The sequence below is a fragment of the Sapajus apella genome, unplaced genomic scaffold (assembly GCF_009761245.1).
Source record: "Sapajus apella isolate SASKATOON/1434 unplaced genomic scaffold, GSC_monkey_1.0 scaffold34, whole genome shotgun sequence".
In the NCBI taxonomy this organism is placed as follows: Eukaryota; Metazoa; Chordata; class Mammalia; order Primates; family Cebidae; genus Sapajus; species Sapajus apella.
Genome location: NW_022436974.1, coordinates 1,076,223 through 1,095,155, shown reverse-complemented (window position 1 = coordinate 1,095,155; position 18,933 = coordinate 1,076,223). Strand labels below are relative to the sequence as shown.

At 40.4% G+C, this 18,933-nt stretch overlaps 1 protein-coding gene and 1 long non-coding RNA gene across 3 annotated transcripts in view; one reads left to right on the top strand and one right to left on the bottom strand.

Moving 5' to 3' along the window:
• The window catches only part of PGR (progesterone receptor), an 84,510-nt gene extending 70,944 nt beyond the window's left edge, over positions 1–13,566 (bottom strand). Inside the window, exons 1-2 of the mRNA XM_032295704.1 lie at positions 10,473–13,566; positions 9,065–9,216 (exon numbers count right to left, since the gene is read on the bottom strand). Coding sequence (XP_032151595.1) covers positions 9,065–9,216; positions 10,473–12,115 — 1,795 coding nt within the window. The 5' untranslated portion in view covers positions 12,116–13,566. The remainder of the gene's footprint in view (positions 1–9,064; positions 9,217–10,472) is intronic.
• LOC116563148 lies at positions 10,906–16,477 on the top strand. Of its 2 annotated transcripts, none has more exons than XR_004274245.1 (4): positions 10,906–10,993; positions 13,732–13,827; positions 15,088–15,202; positions 16,154–16,477. It is a non-coding gene; the product is annotated as an uncharacterized LOC116563148 (long non-coding RNA). The 2 variants fall into 2 exon arrangements; XR_004274244.1 differs by lacking the exon at positions 10,906–10,993 and adding an exon at positions 11,874–11,961 and having other exon boundaries at positions 16,154–16,476.
• The last annotated feature ends 2,456 nt before the right edge of the window (positions 16,478–18,933 follow it).

Here is an 18,933-nt window from a genome sequence, read left to right as displayed (position 1 = left end):
AGTTTGAATAGGAGCCAGTGAGGAAAATCAAGAGAAGGCCATGTCCTGAAAAACAAATGAATAAAGTATTTCCAGGAAGGTGGAGTGATCAATTGTCAAATGCAACCAAAAAGTCAAGTAACATGGGACTGACAACTGCCCATTAGATTTAGCAATTGAGAAGGGTGATGAAAGTGACACAAAAAATTGTGGCGGTGGGGGAAATGGCCTTCAGAATCAGAAGTACCTGATTATTTTACTCAGTAAAGGAGTGATGTTGAAAGTAGTATTTAGGGAGGATTATCCATGCAGAATGCAGAATGTATTTGAACAGAGATTAGATAGCTTGATGTCAGAGAGAACAGCTAGGAAATGGATAACACAGTTTCTGAGATGTAGTTTAATTTCAAATTGTTTGTATTATATTCTACATAATATCCTCAGCAGGATATTGAAATTATATTTTTTGTGTACAAAATAACTTTTGAGAATTGAGATATTTTAGTTTGTCATTTCATTCAATCATCTGTTCATTCATTCATACCCAAAATAATGCCTTTTTGTGCCTGAATTTGTGTTCAGTATTTAGACTGAGAAATGAAGGAGCCAGATTCATTACTTATGGAGAAAGGGACTTAAATACATTATTGAAATGCAGTCTGGTAATGTCTATGAGAGGCGTGAGCTGAGAATTGTAGAAGTATAGGATAAGGAGAGCTAACGCTGGTATGGAAGGGGAAAATCTGAATCCTGTCTAAGCATTAGATAAAAAATATTAAACTTTTAAAATTCTTGTAATTCAAAGTTTGTGGCAGCTTTTGTGTAATTAAGAGTGGAGACCACAGTGGTTTATTTTTTGTTAAGCCAAGCACTTCAGTGAGTAAGTGTTTGTGCAAAGGTCCATCCAGAGGCCACTTTGGATTGGGGGGGGGGGATGAAAGTGTGAAGAACTGAACCTCTCTATGTACTATTTTATAGAAATCAGGGAATTGTAGGAAATAAAAGGGCCTAGCAACTGAGTAGGAAGCAAAGGCTCAAGGAGAGTGGATGCCTGTGAGAAATTCCCTTTTGCAGGTAATAATCCACAAATCCCTAGGACTGGTAGTGCCTGATAGCAAACTTGGAATAAAATAACCAAGTGCTTACTGTCGGGATAATGAGAGACTTCCAATTTCTGATGACATACTTTCTTTCTTTCTTTTTTTTGCTTTTTTTTTTTTTTTTTTTTTTGAGGTGGAGTCTAGCTCTATCACCCAGACTGGAGTGCGGTGGTTGAATCTCAGCTCACTGCAAACTCCACCTCCGGGGTTCAAGTGATTCTCTTTCCTCAGCCTTCCTAGTAGCTGGGATTACAGGTGCCCACCAGCACACCCAGCTAATTTTTGTATTTTTAGAAGAGACTGGGTTTCACTATCTCTTGGTAGGCAGACTGGTCTTGAACTCCTGACCTCAAGTGATCCACCCGCCTTAGCCTTCCAAAGTGCTGGGATTACAGGCATGAGCCACCACCCCCAGCCGACATGCTTTTTCTTGCTCTGTCGCCCTGGCTGGAGTGCAGTGGCACAATCTTGGCTCACTGCAACCTCCACCTCCCAGGTTCAAGTGATTCTCCAGCCTCAGTCTCCTGAGTAGCTGGGACTACAGGTGTGCACCACCACGTCCGGTAAACTTTTTGTGTGTATTTTTAGTATGTTATCAGAAATTGGAAGTCTCTCATTATCCTGACAGTAAGCACTTGGTTATTTTCTTTCAGATATCTCTCTATACATCATAATATCAAATAATTTCAAATATAATATCAAATAGGTATTTTCTTTCAGATATCTCTCTGTACATCATAATATCAAATAGGTACATTTTTTCACCCAGAGTCATATTGTTCCTTGCTTTTTCATAAAATCAAAAACTTTATAGAGACTTTTTCACATATGTATTAAAGACCGCTAACTCACGCTTTTCATTGTAAGGGTATACTAACCTTTTTGGTACCAGGGATGAGTTCTGTGGAAAACAATTTTTCCGTGGATGGTTTGGGACGGTTTCTGGATGAAACTGTTCTATCACAGATTATCAGGCATTAGATTCTCATAAGGAGAGCACAGCCTGGATCCCTCACATGCACAATTCACAATAAGGTTCTCACTCTTATGAGAATCTCAGGCTGCTACTGATCTGAGAGGAGGTGGAGTTCAGTCTGTAGTGCTTTCTTGCCCACCACTCACCTTCTGCTGTGTGCCCTACTTCCTAACCAGCCATGGACCCCAGTACCAGTCCATGTACTGGCTGTGGTACCAATCCACTTTGTAGGGATTGGGAATCCCTTGTGTAATTAATTAGTGTGCCTATTTTTTTAGTGTCTGTCTTAAATATAAATTATTTCAATCAATCCTTTAAATCAATTACTGATAAATAATTCCCTGGAGTTACTTTGTTTTTTGCTGGCAAAAAAAAACAGATGTGATATTCAAATTATAATGTGGATATTCTCTTAGAATAGTGAGCAGTTGAACTTTAAATCTTGATCACAAATGGCCATTCCATCTTTGCACAAATGCCAAAAAGGTACCAGCAAATAGAGCCAAAAAACTTCTTAGGAGTCACTCAAACACTTGAATAAACACCTGATTGAGATCTAAGAGTTTTCTGTTATAAAGGAGTGGTTTTTTAAAAAAAGGTTGGCTGAGAATCCTTTGTCCCGATAAAAATCTTAAGAGGAAATGTAAACCAAATAAAGAAAAACAGCTGCTCTGAGCAGAAGGAAAGTGACTGAGTAAGGAGCACAATTTGAAAATCAGTCTCCTGTAAGAGACCATGTATTTATCTGAAAAAGTATAAAGTAATTAATTTTGCTCAAATACAAAACAGTCTGGGGAAACAGGATAGAAATAGTAGTTAAGATACAGAAGTTAGAGTCAGACCTCCTGAATAGTAGAAACCTCTCTTTATACCCATCTGTAAAATAAACTAATAGAACCTCCACCTCATAGGACACTTACAAGGACTAATTGAGCTAATTCAGTGAAGCAGTTAAAACAGTGCCTGGGTCATAGTCAAGGCTAGTTAAGTGACTATTAAATGAATAAGTCTCTTGCACAACATCAAGATATGTTAGTAGGATAGACTGCCGCCCTTCTCCGTGTGTCTAACTGAATACTATAGTGTGTCAGTCATGGCTCTGGCATAACTTGTATCAAGGTATTCTCATGTTCACTAGTTGTACTACGGGTTTTTGGTGTTTTGTTTTCTTCTTCTTGGTTTTGTACATGTCAAAGACAGAGACTGTATACATTTTCATCTTGATAGTCCCAGCATAAGCAGCTTTTTAAATGTAGTATCAATACATGGATCTGAAGTGAATAAATTAGTGAATCAAATCATCTTAGCAGCAGGTAGAAAGCGAGTCACCTAGTTCATTTAGAACTGTATCAAAATACTTCAATATATTCTGGAAAGAGGAGCAAGGCATGTACCAAAAGAGAAAAGTACAAAAAGGGTTTACTCAAGTAATAGTGTTAATTAATAATGCCTAAATATAAGGATTTCCTTATGAAGTATTATGCTGTGAATAAAAAAAAAGTTAGAACTACATATATGAACAATAGAGCTTCAAGTCATTTTTATATAAAATAACGTGAAGAATGATGCATAAGTTATGATATGAGACACCACTTATATATTAACACACCCCAGAGAACATATTCCACACACACATGGAGAGCTGAGGTAGAGGTATAGAAAAATGGTAGGCAAAGAAACAGATTAGAGGAATTGATCAAAGAGAACGTAAGCCTTGTTGGTAACGTTTTCATTTTTTAGAGAAGATGGATTGTTGTGTTACTTGAGTAGTTAAAGTACAATGTCTCAATGTCTAGAACAGGAGCAGTTATTAGCACTAGCACGCATAGCTAATACCACTGCTTCTCCTCTGGCTCTGGCTGTGGTATTAAGGCACAGGTTCTGAAAGCATATTAATAATTTGGGATCCATAAATAACAAATATGAACAGATGACACCAAATGCTATCTTTTTAACCACTTCTTTTTCAGTATAGTAGAAGCTTACTTCAATGAGTCATAATGTAAAATTGTGCTAAAAACCAGCCTATCATTATCCGTGCTAACTATTAAACTGAGAGACCACAGGTTGAGAAGAAACTGGATATAGAGTTTTGAAATAAAGTCTAGTGAATTACTACATATTTATTTTTAGGGTAATGTGAAAGCTGCTATAGGGTGGACCCTACTGGAGAGTAAATGAAATTAAATAAGATTATTGGCAAAATATCTTCTCAGAACCCAAATATTATTCAAATAGACTACAGTGGAAGAGATTACTGGATAATCTGTGCACTACAAAAGATGGAGAAAGCATTACAGAGCTCTAAATATAGAATAAATGATAGAAGTTGCTAATGAAAAACTGGATGTTCAGTATCTCTCTTTCTGATGCTATACCAAGGAGAATCATGCTACCAAATCAGTTTTCATTATTAGCCTGTGACACCAAGCATACTCAACTATTGAAAGAAACACTTTATTCATAAAAGTATTTCATTTCTGTCCAGTTTCCTCTGTAGTCTATTATTGTGATGTCTAAGTTTGAAAAACTTTCCCCATTATCCCCAGCTTCTGATAGAGGGGTCAATTCTCTAATTGTCCAAACATTACATAAACGAATCACTTACCACATGTTCAACTAGCCATGTGTACACAAATCGGGTAAAATGTCTCTCTCCACCACTACACTATAGACTTTACTAGGGCAACAGCCAGCAAGGTCTCCTTTGTTTTACTGGCACCTAACATAGTACCTGGCAGGTACTCAATAAATGAATACATAACTAACGTAATTAAGGGAATTACTTCATGAATAATTAATACATGAATAAAAGAATGAGGGTAATATTGCAATACAATTGAAAATCCATCAATACCTACTTAGCTTAGTGTCTAAGTAATACATTTCAACAGTATTATAATGTGTTTAATCATATTACATCAAATATATTCACTACAAACGCTGTCACTGATAAAGCATCCAAAAAATAAAAGTGTAGCATTATCAGTTATGATGATTGGATCATGTAGCAAATAGTTATTTACTGGATGCCTAGTATATTCCTATTTCTGGGCTGGTCACTATGCACTGGGAAAGATAAGCCATTGAGAAATAGTCCTTTCCTTCATCACACCAGGTCAGTAGTCTGCATTTGTAGGACTGGCAGGTCATTATTACTTACTCTCCACGGAAGGCATCAAGTCAATTCCTGACCATTTCCTGGTTCACTCCAAACCTACAAGTCTTGGTAAAATAATGCAACGAGCTATCCAACCAACTGGTTTTTGGCCAATACTGTATCTTAAACGGTTCAATTAGCTTAAAAGAAATCATCTCTCCCTACTCCTTTCTCCCATTTCCTGAGTGGTATCTTTTTTCTTTACCTCTTATCTTTTCTGTTTCATATCAAGGGAAACCCAGTCATCCAGAGTGACTTTATAGGCTTTATCACCTCCTATTCCTAACAAGGGCGGGAAGTGAAGACTTGGTGAAGACTGCTGACTGTTGGCTCCTACTTATGTCTTCTTATTGCTGCCCTAAATGTAAAGCTAATATGATCCATCCTTTTATATCAAACACTTCTCACTACCCCTGCTCTTGCATTCTCCTCTAGGATTCACTTTTACCTTCCTAGATGTTTCATCACTTGGCTCACACTTTTCCTTCTAATCCTCTATTGTTTTTCTTTGACTGTGTTTTCTATTATGAGAAAGGAAGCACAGGCCGGACACGGTGGCTCCCAACTCTTTGGGAGGCCGAGGGGGCGGATCACCTGAGGTCGGTAGTTCGAGACCAGCCTGATCAACATAGAGAAACCCCATCTCTACTAAAAATACAAAATTAGCCAGGTGTGGTGGTGAATGCCTGTGATCCCACCTACTTGGGAGGTTGAGGCAGGAGAATCGCTTGAACCCGGGAGGTGGAGGTTGTGGTGAGCCGAGATCATGCCATTGCACTCCAGCCTGGGCAACAAGAGGGAAACTCTGTCTCAAAGAAAAAAAAAAAAAGAAAGAAAAAAAGAAAAAGAGAAAGGAAGCATAGTGGTCGAGGGCCAGGATTCTGGAGTCATACTACCATATTTGAACCCTGACTTTACCATTTCCTAACTGTATTAAGACAGCTTAACATCTATAGGCTTTAGTTTCCTCATTTGTAGAGTGGGAATAAAAATAATAATACAAACATTATAACAATAAATAAAACCTGCAAAGCACTGAAATAGTTACTGGTATAGAGAAAGCACTTTATAATGCCATCATTTTTATTATCATCCTTGACAACATTAGTATCCATATTGTTTCCTGTTGACTTTAAACCTGTGGCCATATTGGCATCCACACATATTGCCTCCTTGAATCAGCTCATCACACAGTATTGCTTTATCAAGATTTTGAACCTGGTCTAAGTCCTTCTACTTATCTTCCTCATTCCTGAAGACTCCTAGAAACTTCCCTCTATTCTCTTTCCTTAAATCGCTGATTTTCCAAATTTACTCACACACTAGCAACCTAGTTTCCCAAGCTTTAACTGTCTCAATTTCCAATGTGAACATTCAACACTTAGTCGGTGTAAACTTAATTTCTGCAGTCTTCTTTTACTATATACACTTAAAGCTCCCCTCAATGCCTAGAGATCTTATTTATCCTTTACTAATCAAATGTTCATATCTTCCACGAAGCCTTCCTCATCATTCAAGAATATACATATTCCAGCCCACAACGACCTCACACTGCCCGAATACAAAAACTCACAAACCACACAGATCTCATATATATTACGGAATTGCTTACCTGGGTATTTACTGAGAATCTTTATTTAGATGTTTTATGTGCGTATGTTACCTCCCTACCTATATTATAAACTCCTTGAAAGTAGAAATGCTAGTGGAAACTGACAATATGTCAGGCCTTCTTTGACATACTTTACAAGTATCAACTCATTTAATCTCTATAGCAACCCTAAGAAATTGCCACTTTTATCCTCATTTTATCTCAAGGCAGGGAAAAGGGAAGTCAGGGAAAGGCTATCTTTTCCATAAGTGTAACTATAAAAGTTATATAATAGTTGTTGAATGAAGAAACTTAGTAATATAGTTCATAATCTTGTTCTAGTTTTATGAATGATTTATCTGCATCAATCTTAAGTTACTCTTTGTAAATATTGCTAAATAAAGGTGCTTCAATTCCATGACTCAAGACTATTGGACCATGCCAGCAGCAGGAGTCCAACAAATGCTTTCTAAGAGTAAATTTGGAAAGTCTTTCTCTACAGTTTTGGATGCCATTCTAATATGATGAGAAAGCATTTGTATTTTACAGTTAGGGTGCTCTTTGTTCTACATATGCACTTTCTAAACTAACTTCTGTGACTCAAACAGAACTTATAAATCTACTTTTGCATATCATCTCTAATTTATAAGCACTTCAATTTAAAAATATTTAATCTATGTTTACTAACAATCAGCTACTAACTAGCTGTGTGACCTTTGGGAACTCAGATTTATGCATTTGAGATTTGCTTATCTTTAGGAAGAAGGAGCTGGAGTAGGACAAATTGGCCTTCAGGGGATTCTAAGGGAGTCATTCACTTATAAAATTATACTATCCTTAGGAGACTTTACAAATAGAGGAAATCATATTAATACAGAAGGAAATGTTTAAGAAACCATAACCAAAGTCAAATAAAAATGGTAACTCCAATTATTCATTGGAAAACTGACTTTTCCACATGAAGAACTTCCATCTGTAACTGTAAATACATTATATCAATGGGAAAGTGCCACTCTCAGTTGCCCTGTTTTCTCAAATACCACTTCTAACAGTGCCTCAATTAGTTTAAAACGCAATCAAACCCCCTGAAGCTGAATATGTTCAACATCAGTAAAATACATTCATCTTTTCTGGGGGAAAAAAAAAAACCATGTTCTAAAAATATATGAAGCAAATATTTGTTATGAAGAACTCCTTTGAAAGCCTTAAAGTGAAATTTCCCCTTCCCTGCGCTTCTGCTTGTCAGGAGAGGGCTCTTGAAACAAACAAACAAACAAACAGAAAACCTCAGAACAGGAAACAAAAGCTAACATTCAGATCTTTGGTTCATTGTCTAGGTGTGATCTCAGCATTCCAGATGGAACCCTAAACTCCATTTTACATAGTTATACTGTACATTTATTGCTAATTTTATTGCTAGTATTAAAATATGAAATGATCTTTAAATGCATTTTTATCTTCAAATGTAAAGGTATTTGGCTACTTAGAGTTTAGGTAGAAAGAAATTCAAAACTATTTTCTTTGAAAGTTAAAGCCTGAAACACACGATGCAAGTCAATATGAAATCACTAAGCATGTAAGTTCAATGAGCTTAAAAACATGAAAGTTTTACTTAAAGCAAAATACTTCTTTAGAAATTATGTTACTGTGATGCCCAAATTTTTTATGTTTTAAACTGTTTAATCCTGTCCTCTTATACACTTACAAAAATATGCTGAACAAAGAGAATTCAAAAATTTGTTTAGAATTACTATTATATAAATATTACATGTAGTTAAAAGACTATCATGTAGAAAACTATAACTGCATCATATATAGGTTGTGATATATTTGTGTATGTATAGACAAATATGTATACACATATATGTACATATATAATGTCAACTACCATTTTTCTTTTAATCAAAATTTTAAAGTTCTGCAGATATAGCATACATAATAGATATATAAAAGTATTAGAACAAAGCTGTTTCCTGAAAGCTAAGTAGTTGAGGGACAATAGTAGCACTGTCCTCAAGATTTTTATGACTGATGTCTAATATTGAAAGTGTTAAAGTTATGCAATTATAATAACAACCACATTCAATTTTGAGTATCATAAATAAAAACATATTGTTAAAATGTCATCACATATTTTAAATTATATAGAAAATAACCATTTCTTAGAATAAACAAGGAATAATTGAAATCTACACAACAATAGATGATATCCGTTTACAATTAAACCAACAATAAAGGATCAGGGGAAAGGAGCCTACCTTCCATTGCCCTTTTAAAGAAGACCTTACAGCTCCCACAGGTAAGGACACCATAATGACAGCCTGATGCTTCATCCCCACAGATTAAACAAATCTTCTGAGGTAATGACTCGAAGCTGTATTGTGGGCTCTGGCTGGTTTCTGAATCCGGCCTTGAAATGCAAAACAAATTACTCCATTTATTTTTAAGTGCACCACTATCTAATACTAAAGGTTTCTTAAACCAGCATTAACAGAGTGAAAGGAGATTTTAAAAACAGAACTTCATATATACACTTAAAAGACATGCAAACTTGGTAATAGGCTACTTGTAACTGAATTCACCAGACTTGCAAATGATTAGCCAGTCATCAGTAGCACCAATATAAAAGAATAATTAATGTATAATATGTTCTGGAAAGCTAAAGTCGGTTAAAAAGAAATCTTTCTACAAAACTCTATATAGAAGCAATTTAGTTTTTGACAAATGAAATGTTATGTCCTTTCTGTCTGTATGCTCGGTCAAAACAAACAGTTTGGCTTTAAAAGTTCGGTGGCACTTTGCAATGTTTTGGTTTTGAGTTTTTAAAACACAACCCTGTAATCATTGCTTACTTAAATAAGTATGTGTTTGTCATTTTAAAGTATTGTTCAATACACTGACACTGTTTTGCCTACTCACAACGTAAGATTCAAAACAGAGCATTCTTTTTCTTTTACATCCCATTACTTCAGTATGCACATTAAAGTGTTTTTTAAACCTGTATGAAAAAAAAGTAGTGAATCGCAAGCAATAATTAGAAAACGGTGCAATGCACTGATTGGTGTTTAAATTCACAGTTTAAACATCTCCCACGTGAACTTAAGTTTAATCTTGAGAGTCTTAAGACAACTGAGCCGTTAAAGTTTTCAAATCCCTAAGATCGTGCTGCTTTCGGTTCTGGCCCGCCACCTCTCAAGTCCCACCCTTCCCGGGGGAACCGTGCCTTAACTCCTCTCCAAGACAGGCACTGCTGGTAAACGTCCTTCTAAGAAAGAAGCATCTCACAAAGCCCCCGACTCGGAGCGCACTTTCTGCTCCGCTGGGCTACAGCGGACCTAGTGTGACGCTGCACATTTTAAATCAGGGTTGGTTCTGCTTCGGAATCTGGAGGATTCGGAAGGTTAAAAAAAGAAAAAGAAAAAGCTTTCGGGGAGGCATGCTCCAAAAACGGCACATTCTGCGCCCACCTTCGTGTCCCCAAAAGAGTGAGGAGAGAAGGGAAGAAGGGAGGCAACTGCCCTTGTGCTGTATCCCGCTGCCCACCCTCTCCGGCCGCCCGGGAGAGCGCAGCCTTGAGCCGGGGCTGGGGCTGGGGCAGTGGTTGGCGGCTGCAGCCCGCGGAACCGCTACTCACGGACGCGCTGGATGCGTCCCGCGGGACCTCACCTCAGGTAGTTGAGATAGGGCGGGTAGACCTGTGGCAGGCCCTCCTTGATCACAGCGGCCTGGTAGCCGAGCTGAGGGAGCCCGTTGAGGCCGAGGGCAGGGTAGAGCGCGGGGGCAGCCCCAGCGGCGGTGGCGGCGGCGGAGGCAGAGGTGGAGGGCAGGCTGTCGCGTGGGAGCAGGCAGCCCCCCGCGCCCGGTGCCTTGCAGGGCGGCGGCGCGAACGGGCCCTGCTGGGGCTGCGCGCCCTCTGCTTTGTACAGGATGCACTCCAGGGTCGACCCCGACGAGGATGCGGACGAGACTGAGGCACTGGCGGGTGCGGCCGTCACCGCCGCTTCCCCGGGTCTGGATGGGGGCGCTCGTGGCGGCAGTGGGGGCGGTGGCCCCAGCGGGAAATCCGGGAAGGTGGTGGGGCTGGCACCGGCCACCAGGTAGGAACGCGGGGAGCGCGTGGAGGCCTCCGCGCCTTCCTCCTCCTCCTTGATCTTCAGGGCGGGCGGCTGGAAGTCGCCATAGAGAGGGTACACGTCGTCCTTGGGCTCGGCGTCGGGAGCGTACGCGCAGTCGGGGAAGTCGCTGCCAGGGACCGGGGTGGACGAGGCGGAGGGTGAGCTCCGCGGCGGCGCAAAGGCGCTGGCGGCCCCGGACCCGCCGTCGTAGCTCTCGTCCTCCAGCAGCTGCCGAGTGCGAGCGGCCAATAAGGCGTGACTGAGAGGCAGGATGGGCACGTGGATGAAATCCGTGACCGTGGTGGCCAGCGGGGAGCGCCCGGGCGCCATGGGCGCGTCCTGCTCCACTAGGGCGACCCTGGGCGCTGAGAAGCGGGAATCTTCCTTGGGGACCAGGGCGATGCCTCCTGCAGCCGTCCCGGGTGTGACAGCCGGGGCTCCTCCGCCAGCAGCCGCACCACCCAGAGCCCGAGGTTTGCCCTTCAGAAGCAGACCCGCAGAGTCCTCGGACTCGGAGCCATCCTCCTCCTCGACCTCCACCGCAGCGGGCTGCGGAGACGGCTTCACTGGAGCCCCGGACCAATGAGGGCTCCCAGAGGTCGGGAGCAGCAGCTGCCGGGAGGGTGACAGGCCCCGGGGCAGCACCTTATGGGCAGCTGCCATCCCGGAGCTGTCTCCAGCCTTGCCCCCGGACCGGCTCATGAGCGGGGACAATACCCTCTGGGTGGTGGGGGCTGCCGGTGGATCTTCGGGAAGTTCGGGGCCAAACAGGCACCAAGAACTGGTGACCTCGCAGGCAGGAGGGCTGGGTTGGCTCTGCCCCGGACCTGAGGGCGCCCACAGAGTGTCCAAGACACTGTCCAGCAGTCCGCTGTCCTTTTCTGGGGGTCTAGAACTGCTGCCTCCAGCACCCCTTGTAGCTTCAACTCTGGAATATGCACCCTCCACGTCCGACAGGGACTGCTGATCCTGCGTCTTTTCGTCGGGGGGGTCCTGTGCCTGGCAGATCCGAGGGAAGAGTAGCCCGTCCAGGGAGATAGGTAGGGCAGAAACTTCAGGCAACGTGTCCGAGGTTTGGCTCCCTGGGAACTGGCCTGTGGCTTGGCGACACGGCAGTGGGGATCCGACTTTGGGGGAGGACGGGCTGCCCGCCACGTGGGGAGCCCGGAGACCCTTTGCCTTCAGCTCAGTCATGATGACCTGGATTCCCCTTTTCTCCTCCCCCGTCTCCAGGGAGGAGGGAAAAGGAAAGAAGGAGGGGGTTTTGGGAATATAGGGGGAGAGGGAGGGGAAAGCGGGTGTTGAATGTGGCTGGACCAAAGGGATCTCCACCTCCTGGGTCGGGGGTGGGAGAGGGCGGCGCTGGTCAGCTCCTGCCCTTGGCTTCCATCCTGTCGTCAGGGGAATGGTAGCTGTCGTTTGTCCCAGAGAGCAGCAAGTGGGGAGAGCAAGAAAAAGTAGTTATTGCAGGGATCTCGACTCTTAACTGGGAGAGTTCTCCATGAGAGTTCTCCGGCTTCTGTCCGAGGACTGGAGACGCAGAGTACTCACAAGTCCAGCACTTGAGTGGCTGCGGCTGCGACGGCAATTGAGGGACACGCAGCTCCTTATCTCCCGACTTTTTTACTGGCATCAAACTCGCGCATGCTGTGAAGTTCTCAATCCCTCGCTGAGTTCCACTGCACTTCTCACTAAAACCCTGGGGCTAGTGGGACCTCTCTCAGGAAAGGTCGTGCTTCTGCTGGCTCCCTACAGCGGGTGACAGTCATTTCTGAAGTTATCAGTTCCCAGCAGTGCGGGAGCTCTAGCCTCCTCCAGTTGCAGATTTTACTCAAATGACAAGTGAAGCTAGTTCTCATTGAGAGTGCTACCCAGACGCCAGAGTCCTTGCACAAATACAAGGCTTACCCCGATTAGTGACAGCTTTGGACTGGCCCGACAGCTTTCTAACAACGCCTCCTCTTCTAGAGAGGCCCCGCCCAAAGCCCCTCCCTACCCCAATTACGGGTAGGATCTGAAACTCGAGTTAGCTTTTCCACCCGTTATTCTGAATGCTACCCTGAATAGCAGGTTCTTTGGGATGGAATCTCATAAGCATATTATATTTTGTTCTGCAAATTAAGAATTATGCCCTATCTTATTGGAAAAACGAATAGATTCTACCAGAAGTAGAATTTTTATCACCATTTTAGGATTTCAGTTTTGTAAAGATTTAATACAGAGGAAGACGTTTGGCTACATTATGTTTTAAAATAATAAATGTATCAAAGATGATTCTAAATACTTTAAGAGATTCTCTCCCTTATGAATTCCATAAAAGTGAGTGCTTTCAAGTTTCTCCTGCTGCAACCAACATGTCCTGCTCCTCTTGAGTAATCCTCAATGTGACAAGCAAATTTGGGAGTGGGAGATAGCAACAACTCTGTATCTATGATGGAAGTTTGGATGTTGTGTGCCATACTTTGATTTGTCCTAAGGAATGTGTTCCAATTTTTAGTAAATAGCGCTTCAAGGAAAGTTTCCTTTAGCTCCAGCTTATACCCTGTGCTACATCGTAAGATCCTCAGTAGAGATGTTGAAAGTACTTTTTCCCCTAGATATTCTTAGTCTGAAAAATAATTATCTTTGAGCTTATAAAATGGATCATCTCTAAATTCATGGAGTCAGTAGAGAAAGGAAAGAGTATTACAGTATATATTTTAGATACAGAGTCATAAACTGTATTTGATGCAAGACTATTGGATATTTTGACATCATCTTAAATATACCCTGTTCGAAACAGAGTAAATGATTTGCAAATCTTCTTATAGGGCCTCAAGGTCTAGCTATGCTAATGACACACAGTTTATCTCAATCATGTATAGAGGATTCACAAGAAGACTCCAGGAGGGGTGGAGCCATTAGAGGTATGGAGCTTGGACCTCTCAGTCATCTGGGGAGAAGTTACGTGAGTGAGAAATACACCTTTATTTTGTTAGGTCACTAGGATTTGGAGTTGATTGTTCTATCAATTAGTTTACTCTGGTTAATCTTAGATATGTGGGAGTTAGGCAGGTAGAGGAAAGGTAAAGAGAATTCCAGGAAGCCGGTGTAGTATGTTCACAGGCAATCAAATAGCAGGATATAATATGGCAACTGCAAGGGGACCCTTATGCATAAAGCAGGAGTAAGAGTGGGTACAGAAGTCTATGAAAGTAGAGAGGTAAACTAATTGATTATATTAATATCGTTGTTACTGTTTTCAGGCTTTCTCTTTCCAGCCTATCTTAGAACAGTTACCATGCTTTATTGAGGTATAATTCCAATACCAAAGTATCAATTCATTGATTTTTCATGTACTCAGAGTTGTGCACACTATTAATTTTATAACATTTGCATAACTCGCAGACCCACTAGCAGTTACTCCACATTTCCCCCTAATTCTCCCAGCAGCCACTAATATGCTTTTTGTATCTGTGATTTGCCTATTTTGGATCAAGTTTCATCCATGTTCCACATGAATCAGCACTTCACTCCTTCACTCCTTTTTATTGCCAAATATTTCATTGTATGGATAAATCACATTTTATTTATCCATCTCTATCAATTGTTGGACATTTGGGTTGTTTACACCTTTTGGCTACCATGAAAAATCCTGCTAATGAACCTTCATGTACAAGATTTTTGTCCAGCGTATATTTTCCTTTCTTCTGAGTATACACCTAGGAGTGGAACTGCTGGGTCATATGGTAACTCTAGGTTTAGTCTTTGGAGGAACTGCCAGACTCTGGTTCAAATGATCGTACGTTTTACACTTCCACCAACAGTGTATAAGGGTCCTGATTTCTTCACATCTTTGACAACACTTTTTATTTGTCTTTTTTGTTATAGCCCTCCAAGTGTGTGAAGTGGTATTTCACTGTGATTTATTTGTATTTTCCTGATGGCTAATTTCACACAGTTGTAGATTTTACTTTGGGGAGCAATTTTAGATTTACAGAAAAATTGAGCAGTTAATATAGAGAATGCTCATATATCATTTGTACATATTTCTCTGTAAGCATTTTAAATTAATAGGGTACATTTGTTACAACTAATGAACTAATACTGATATATTATTATTAACTAATATTCATAGTTCATTTAGATTTTCTCCATTTTCACTTAATGTCCTTTTTCCTTTCTAGGATTCCATCCAGGACACCACATTTAATTGTTATGATGTCTTGGGCTCCTCTTGGCTGTGAGAGTTTCTCAGATTTTCCTTGTATCTGATGACCTTCACAGTCCTTAAGAGTACAGGTGAGGTATATTGCAGGATGCCCCTCTATTGGAATTTGATGTATCCTCATGAGTAGACTCTTAGGGATTTTGGCAGGGGTTGGGGGGAATCAAAGAGGTAATGTGCCATATTTATTACATCATATGAAGGGTACATATTGTCAACATGACTTACGACTGTTAATGCTGTTCTCCATCACCTGGCTGAAGGTGTTTGTCAGGTTTCTCCATTGCATAGTGACTCGTTTTTTCCCTCTTTCCATACCCTGTACTCTTTGGAAGGAAGTCATTATGAAGAAGTGTGGGGGAGTAGGGAGTTATGCTAGCCCTCCTTTGGAATGCAGTATCTGCATAATTTATTTGGAATTCTGTGAGGAAGATTTGCCTCTTCTCCCCCATTTACTCCATTATTTAGCCTTTTATTTTCATCTGTGTGGATTCATGAATACTTTGTTGCTCAAATTGTTCCAGTTTTGGCATTGGGAGCTTTTTCAGTTGACTCCTGTGCCCCTTGACCCACTCTTCTTATTGAGTGCATGTGCGTGTGAGTGCACTTTCTTACTTTCTGGTATTACAATATGCAACAGACTCATCTTGTATATATCCTGCCCTAGTTGTAGAATCAGCCATTTATCCAAAGAAGTTTGAGTCTTCTTATTGGAAACTGGTATAGAAATGACAATCGGGTGCCAAACGTCCTCTTAAGTTACTTTTAATTTCTTAGAGTTGTATATAATACAGTGTGTGCTTTTTTTCATTTGGTTTCTTTCACTCAGTATAATTATTTTGGGATTCAGCTAAATTATAGTATATATCAATAGTTAATTCTTTTTATTTATAAACTATAGTTTATCAGTTTACCTGTGGATAAATATCTGAGTTGTTTCCAATTTTGTGATATTATAAATAGAGCTACTTTGAAAATGGCGTATAAGTCTTTGTATGGATATTTGTTTTCTTTCATTTTTCTAGGTAAATACCTAGCAGTGAAATGGCTGGATAAATTAGTAAGTGCTATAGTCTGAATATTTGTATTATCCTCAAATATTTCTGTGAAAACCTAATCACCAATGTGACAGTCTTAGTAAGTGGGGCTGTTGGGGAGTGATTATGTCATGGAGCGCTGCCTTGCCCCTTCTACCATGTGAGTACACAGTAAGAAGTTGCCATTTAGGAACTGCAAAGCAGGTCGTCACCAGATGTCGAACCTATCACCTTTATTATGGACTCTCCAGCCTCCTGAACTGTGAGAAATAAATTTCTGCTGTTTATAAGCTACCTAGTTTATGGTATTTTGTTATAGCTGCCCAAATGGACCAAGATAATATGTGTACATTTAACTGTCAAAAAATTTCCAAAGCAATTGTATCATTTTACATTTCCACCCAGTATATTAGAATTCTAATTCTTTCATAAGAAGCAGTTCTAATTCTTCTTACTGTATACTCACATGGACAATTGGTATGGTCAGTATTTTTAACTTTAGCAATTCTAACAGGTAGGTAGCTGTATCTCATGATTTTAATTTGCATTTCATTAATGACTAATGGTGTTGATCACATTTTCATATGCTTATTTGTGATATTTATATATTCCTCTTCTGTGTATCCGTGTGTCTGTTCGAATCTGTTTGCTTTATTTTTTAAAAAAACATTGTTTTGTTATTGTTGAATTTTCAGAGTTGTTTATGAATTCTGATAGAAATCCATTGTCATATATAGGATTTGAAAATGGTTTCTTCTAACCTGTGGCTTGTCTTTAAGTTCTCTTAACAGGAATTTTTGAAGAGCAGATGTTTTTAATATTGATAAAGCCTCTTAATTTACATTTTTATGAATTATGGTTTTGGTGTCATAACTCAATATTCCTTGCCAAACCTAGGTTGTAAATGTTTCCTGACATGTTTTCTTTTGGCTTTATAGTTTTAAGTTTTACATTTGTATCTGTGATACATTTTAAAGTTACTTTTTAATATGGTATAAGGTCTAGATTAAAATTCACTTCTTTTGCATGTGGATATCCAGTTGTTTCAGCACCATTTGCTGAAAGAATATATCTGTTCACTAATTACCTTTGTACCTTTGTTGAGAATCCATTATTCAGATATGTAGAGATCTGTTTCTATACCCTCCGTTTCTTTTAATTGTATTACTGGACAGTTTTTATGTCAATACCACATTATCTTGATTAATATAGGTGTAATTTTTCAAGCTGTTCTTTTTTAAATCCCTCTGTATAAATGATAGTGTTTTTCCTCTAACCTTCCAGTCCTGGGGGTGAGGAGGGGCAGCCCACAGCTGGTTGAGGGAAAAGACAGGATCCAGGGCGTGTTCTCAAGCTACAGATTGCACAAGAGCCAACGCATAAAGGTTTCTAAGCAGAGTGCTAACAAAGAGAAGCACCCCACTTCTGTTTCTGAACTCCAGCTTTCAGTGTTGGTGGCCCTGAATCCCCTACCCAGAAATGGAAATGCCAAAACCACCTACCTCCCTTCCCAGTAGGACATACAGTTAAGGGCTAGACCATTTTCCCTCCTGAGTGGAGTCCTTCTTTCCCCCACGGATACTTAATGTACTAGTGCTCCAATTTTATTCTTCTTTTTCAGAATTGTTTTGGTTGTTCTAGGTTATTTGCATTTCCATGTAAATGTTAGAAGCAGCTTGTTAATATCTGCAAAAAAAAAAAAAAGCCTTCTGCAATTTTGATTGGGATTGAGTTGAAATTATAGATCAATTTGGAGAGAATTTACTTCTCACCAAAATTAAGTCTTCCAACCCATGCAGATAATGTATCTCTCCTCCTCTCAGCAGTGATTTGAAGCCTTCAGTCTATAGGTCTTTCACATCTTTTGTCAGATTTATCTTCAGTTATTTCATATTTTTATGGGTATTTTGAATGGTGTATATATTAGCTTTCCATTGCTGAGTCAGCAAGTACCACAAACTTACTAGCTTGAAAATTATAATCTTACAGTTATTATCTTACAGTTTCCACGGGCCAGGGGTCTGGGCATAAATTGGATGGATCCATTGCTTAGGGCTCACCTAAAATGTGTGCCAACCTCCTGTTCCAAGTATTTTTCTGACCCCTCTGTACCTGTTCTCAGGATTGCTTTGATTTGCTGATGGTCAGATTTGCTAGGAAAATATTTTTCACAAAGCAGTTATCCTCATGAAAAATTGAGATGCATGAAAAGATGGTGGCAATCAGTGGATCAGCCAGCACTGCATTGGCATCTGTGGCTCAGGGTCAATCTAGACTTATTCAGGTGACTGGTAGTGTTCAGTTTCTGGCAGCTGTAGAACTTGTGTGACTTTCATCTTCTTTGAGGTCAGCAGGAGACAGTTTTACTCATGCTTTTTAAAGGTTTCTGCCTGATTAAGTCAGACTCTCCCAGATGGTATCCATATTCATACTATTCAAAACCGATTTGGGATTCTTTTTTGTGGGGGAGGGTTAGAGTCTCGTTCTGTTGTCCAGGATGGAGTGCAGTGGCAAGATCACAGCTCATTGCAACCTCAAACTCCTGGGCTCGAGCAATCTTCCTGCTTCAATCTCCCAGGTAGCCAGGACTATAGGCATACACCACCAAGGCTGAGAAATTTTTATTTGTATCTTATTTTTTGTGGAGATAGGGTCAGTCTTGTTGTGTTGCCCAGGCAGCTTCCATCTCCTGGGTTCAAGTGATCCTCCTCACTCTGCTTCCCAAAGTGCTGGAATTATAAGCATGAGCCACCACACCTGGCCTGATT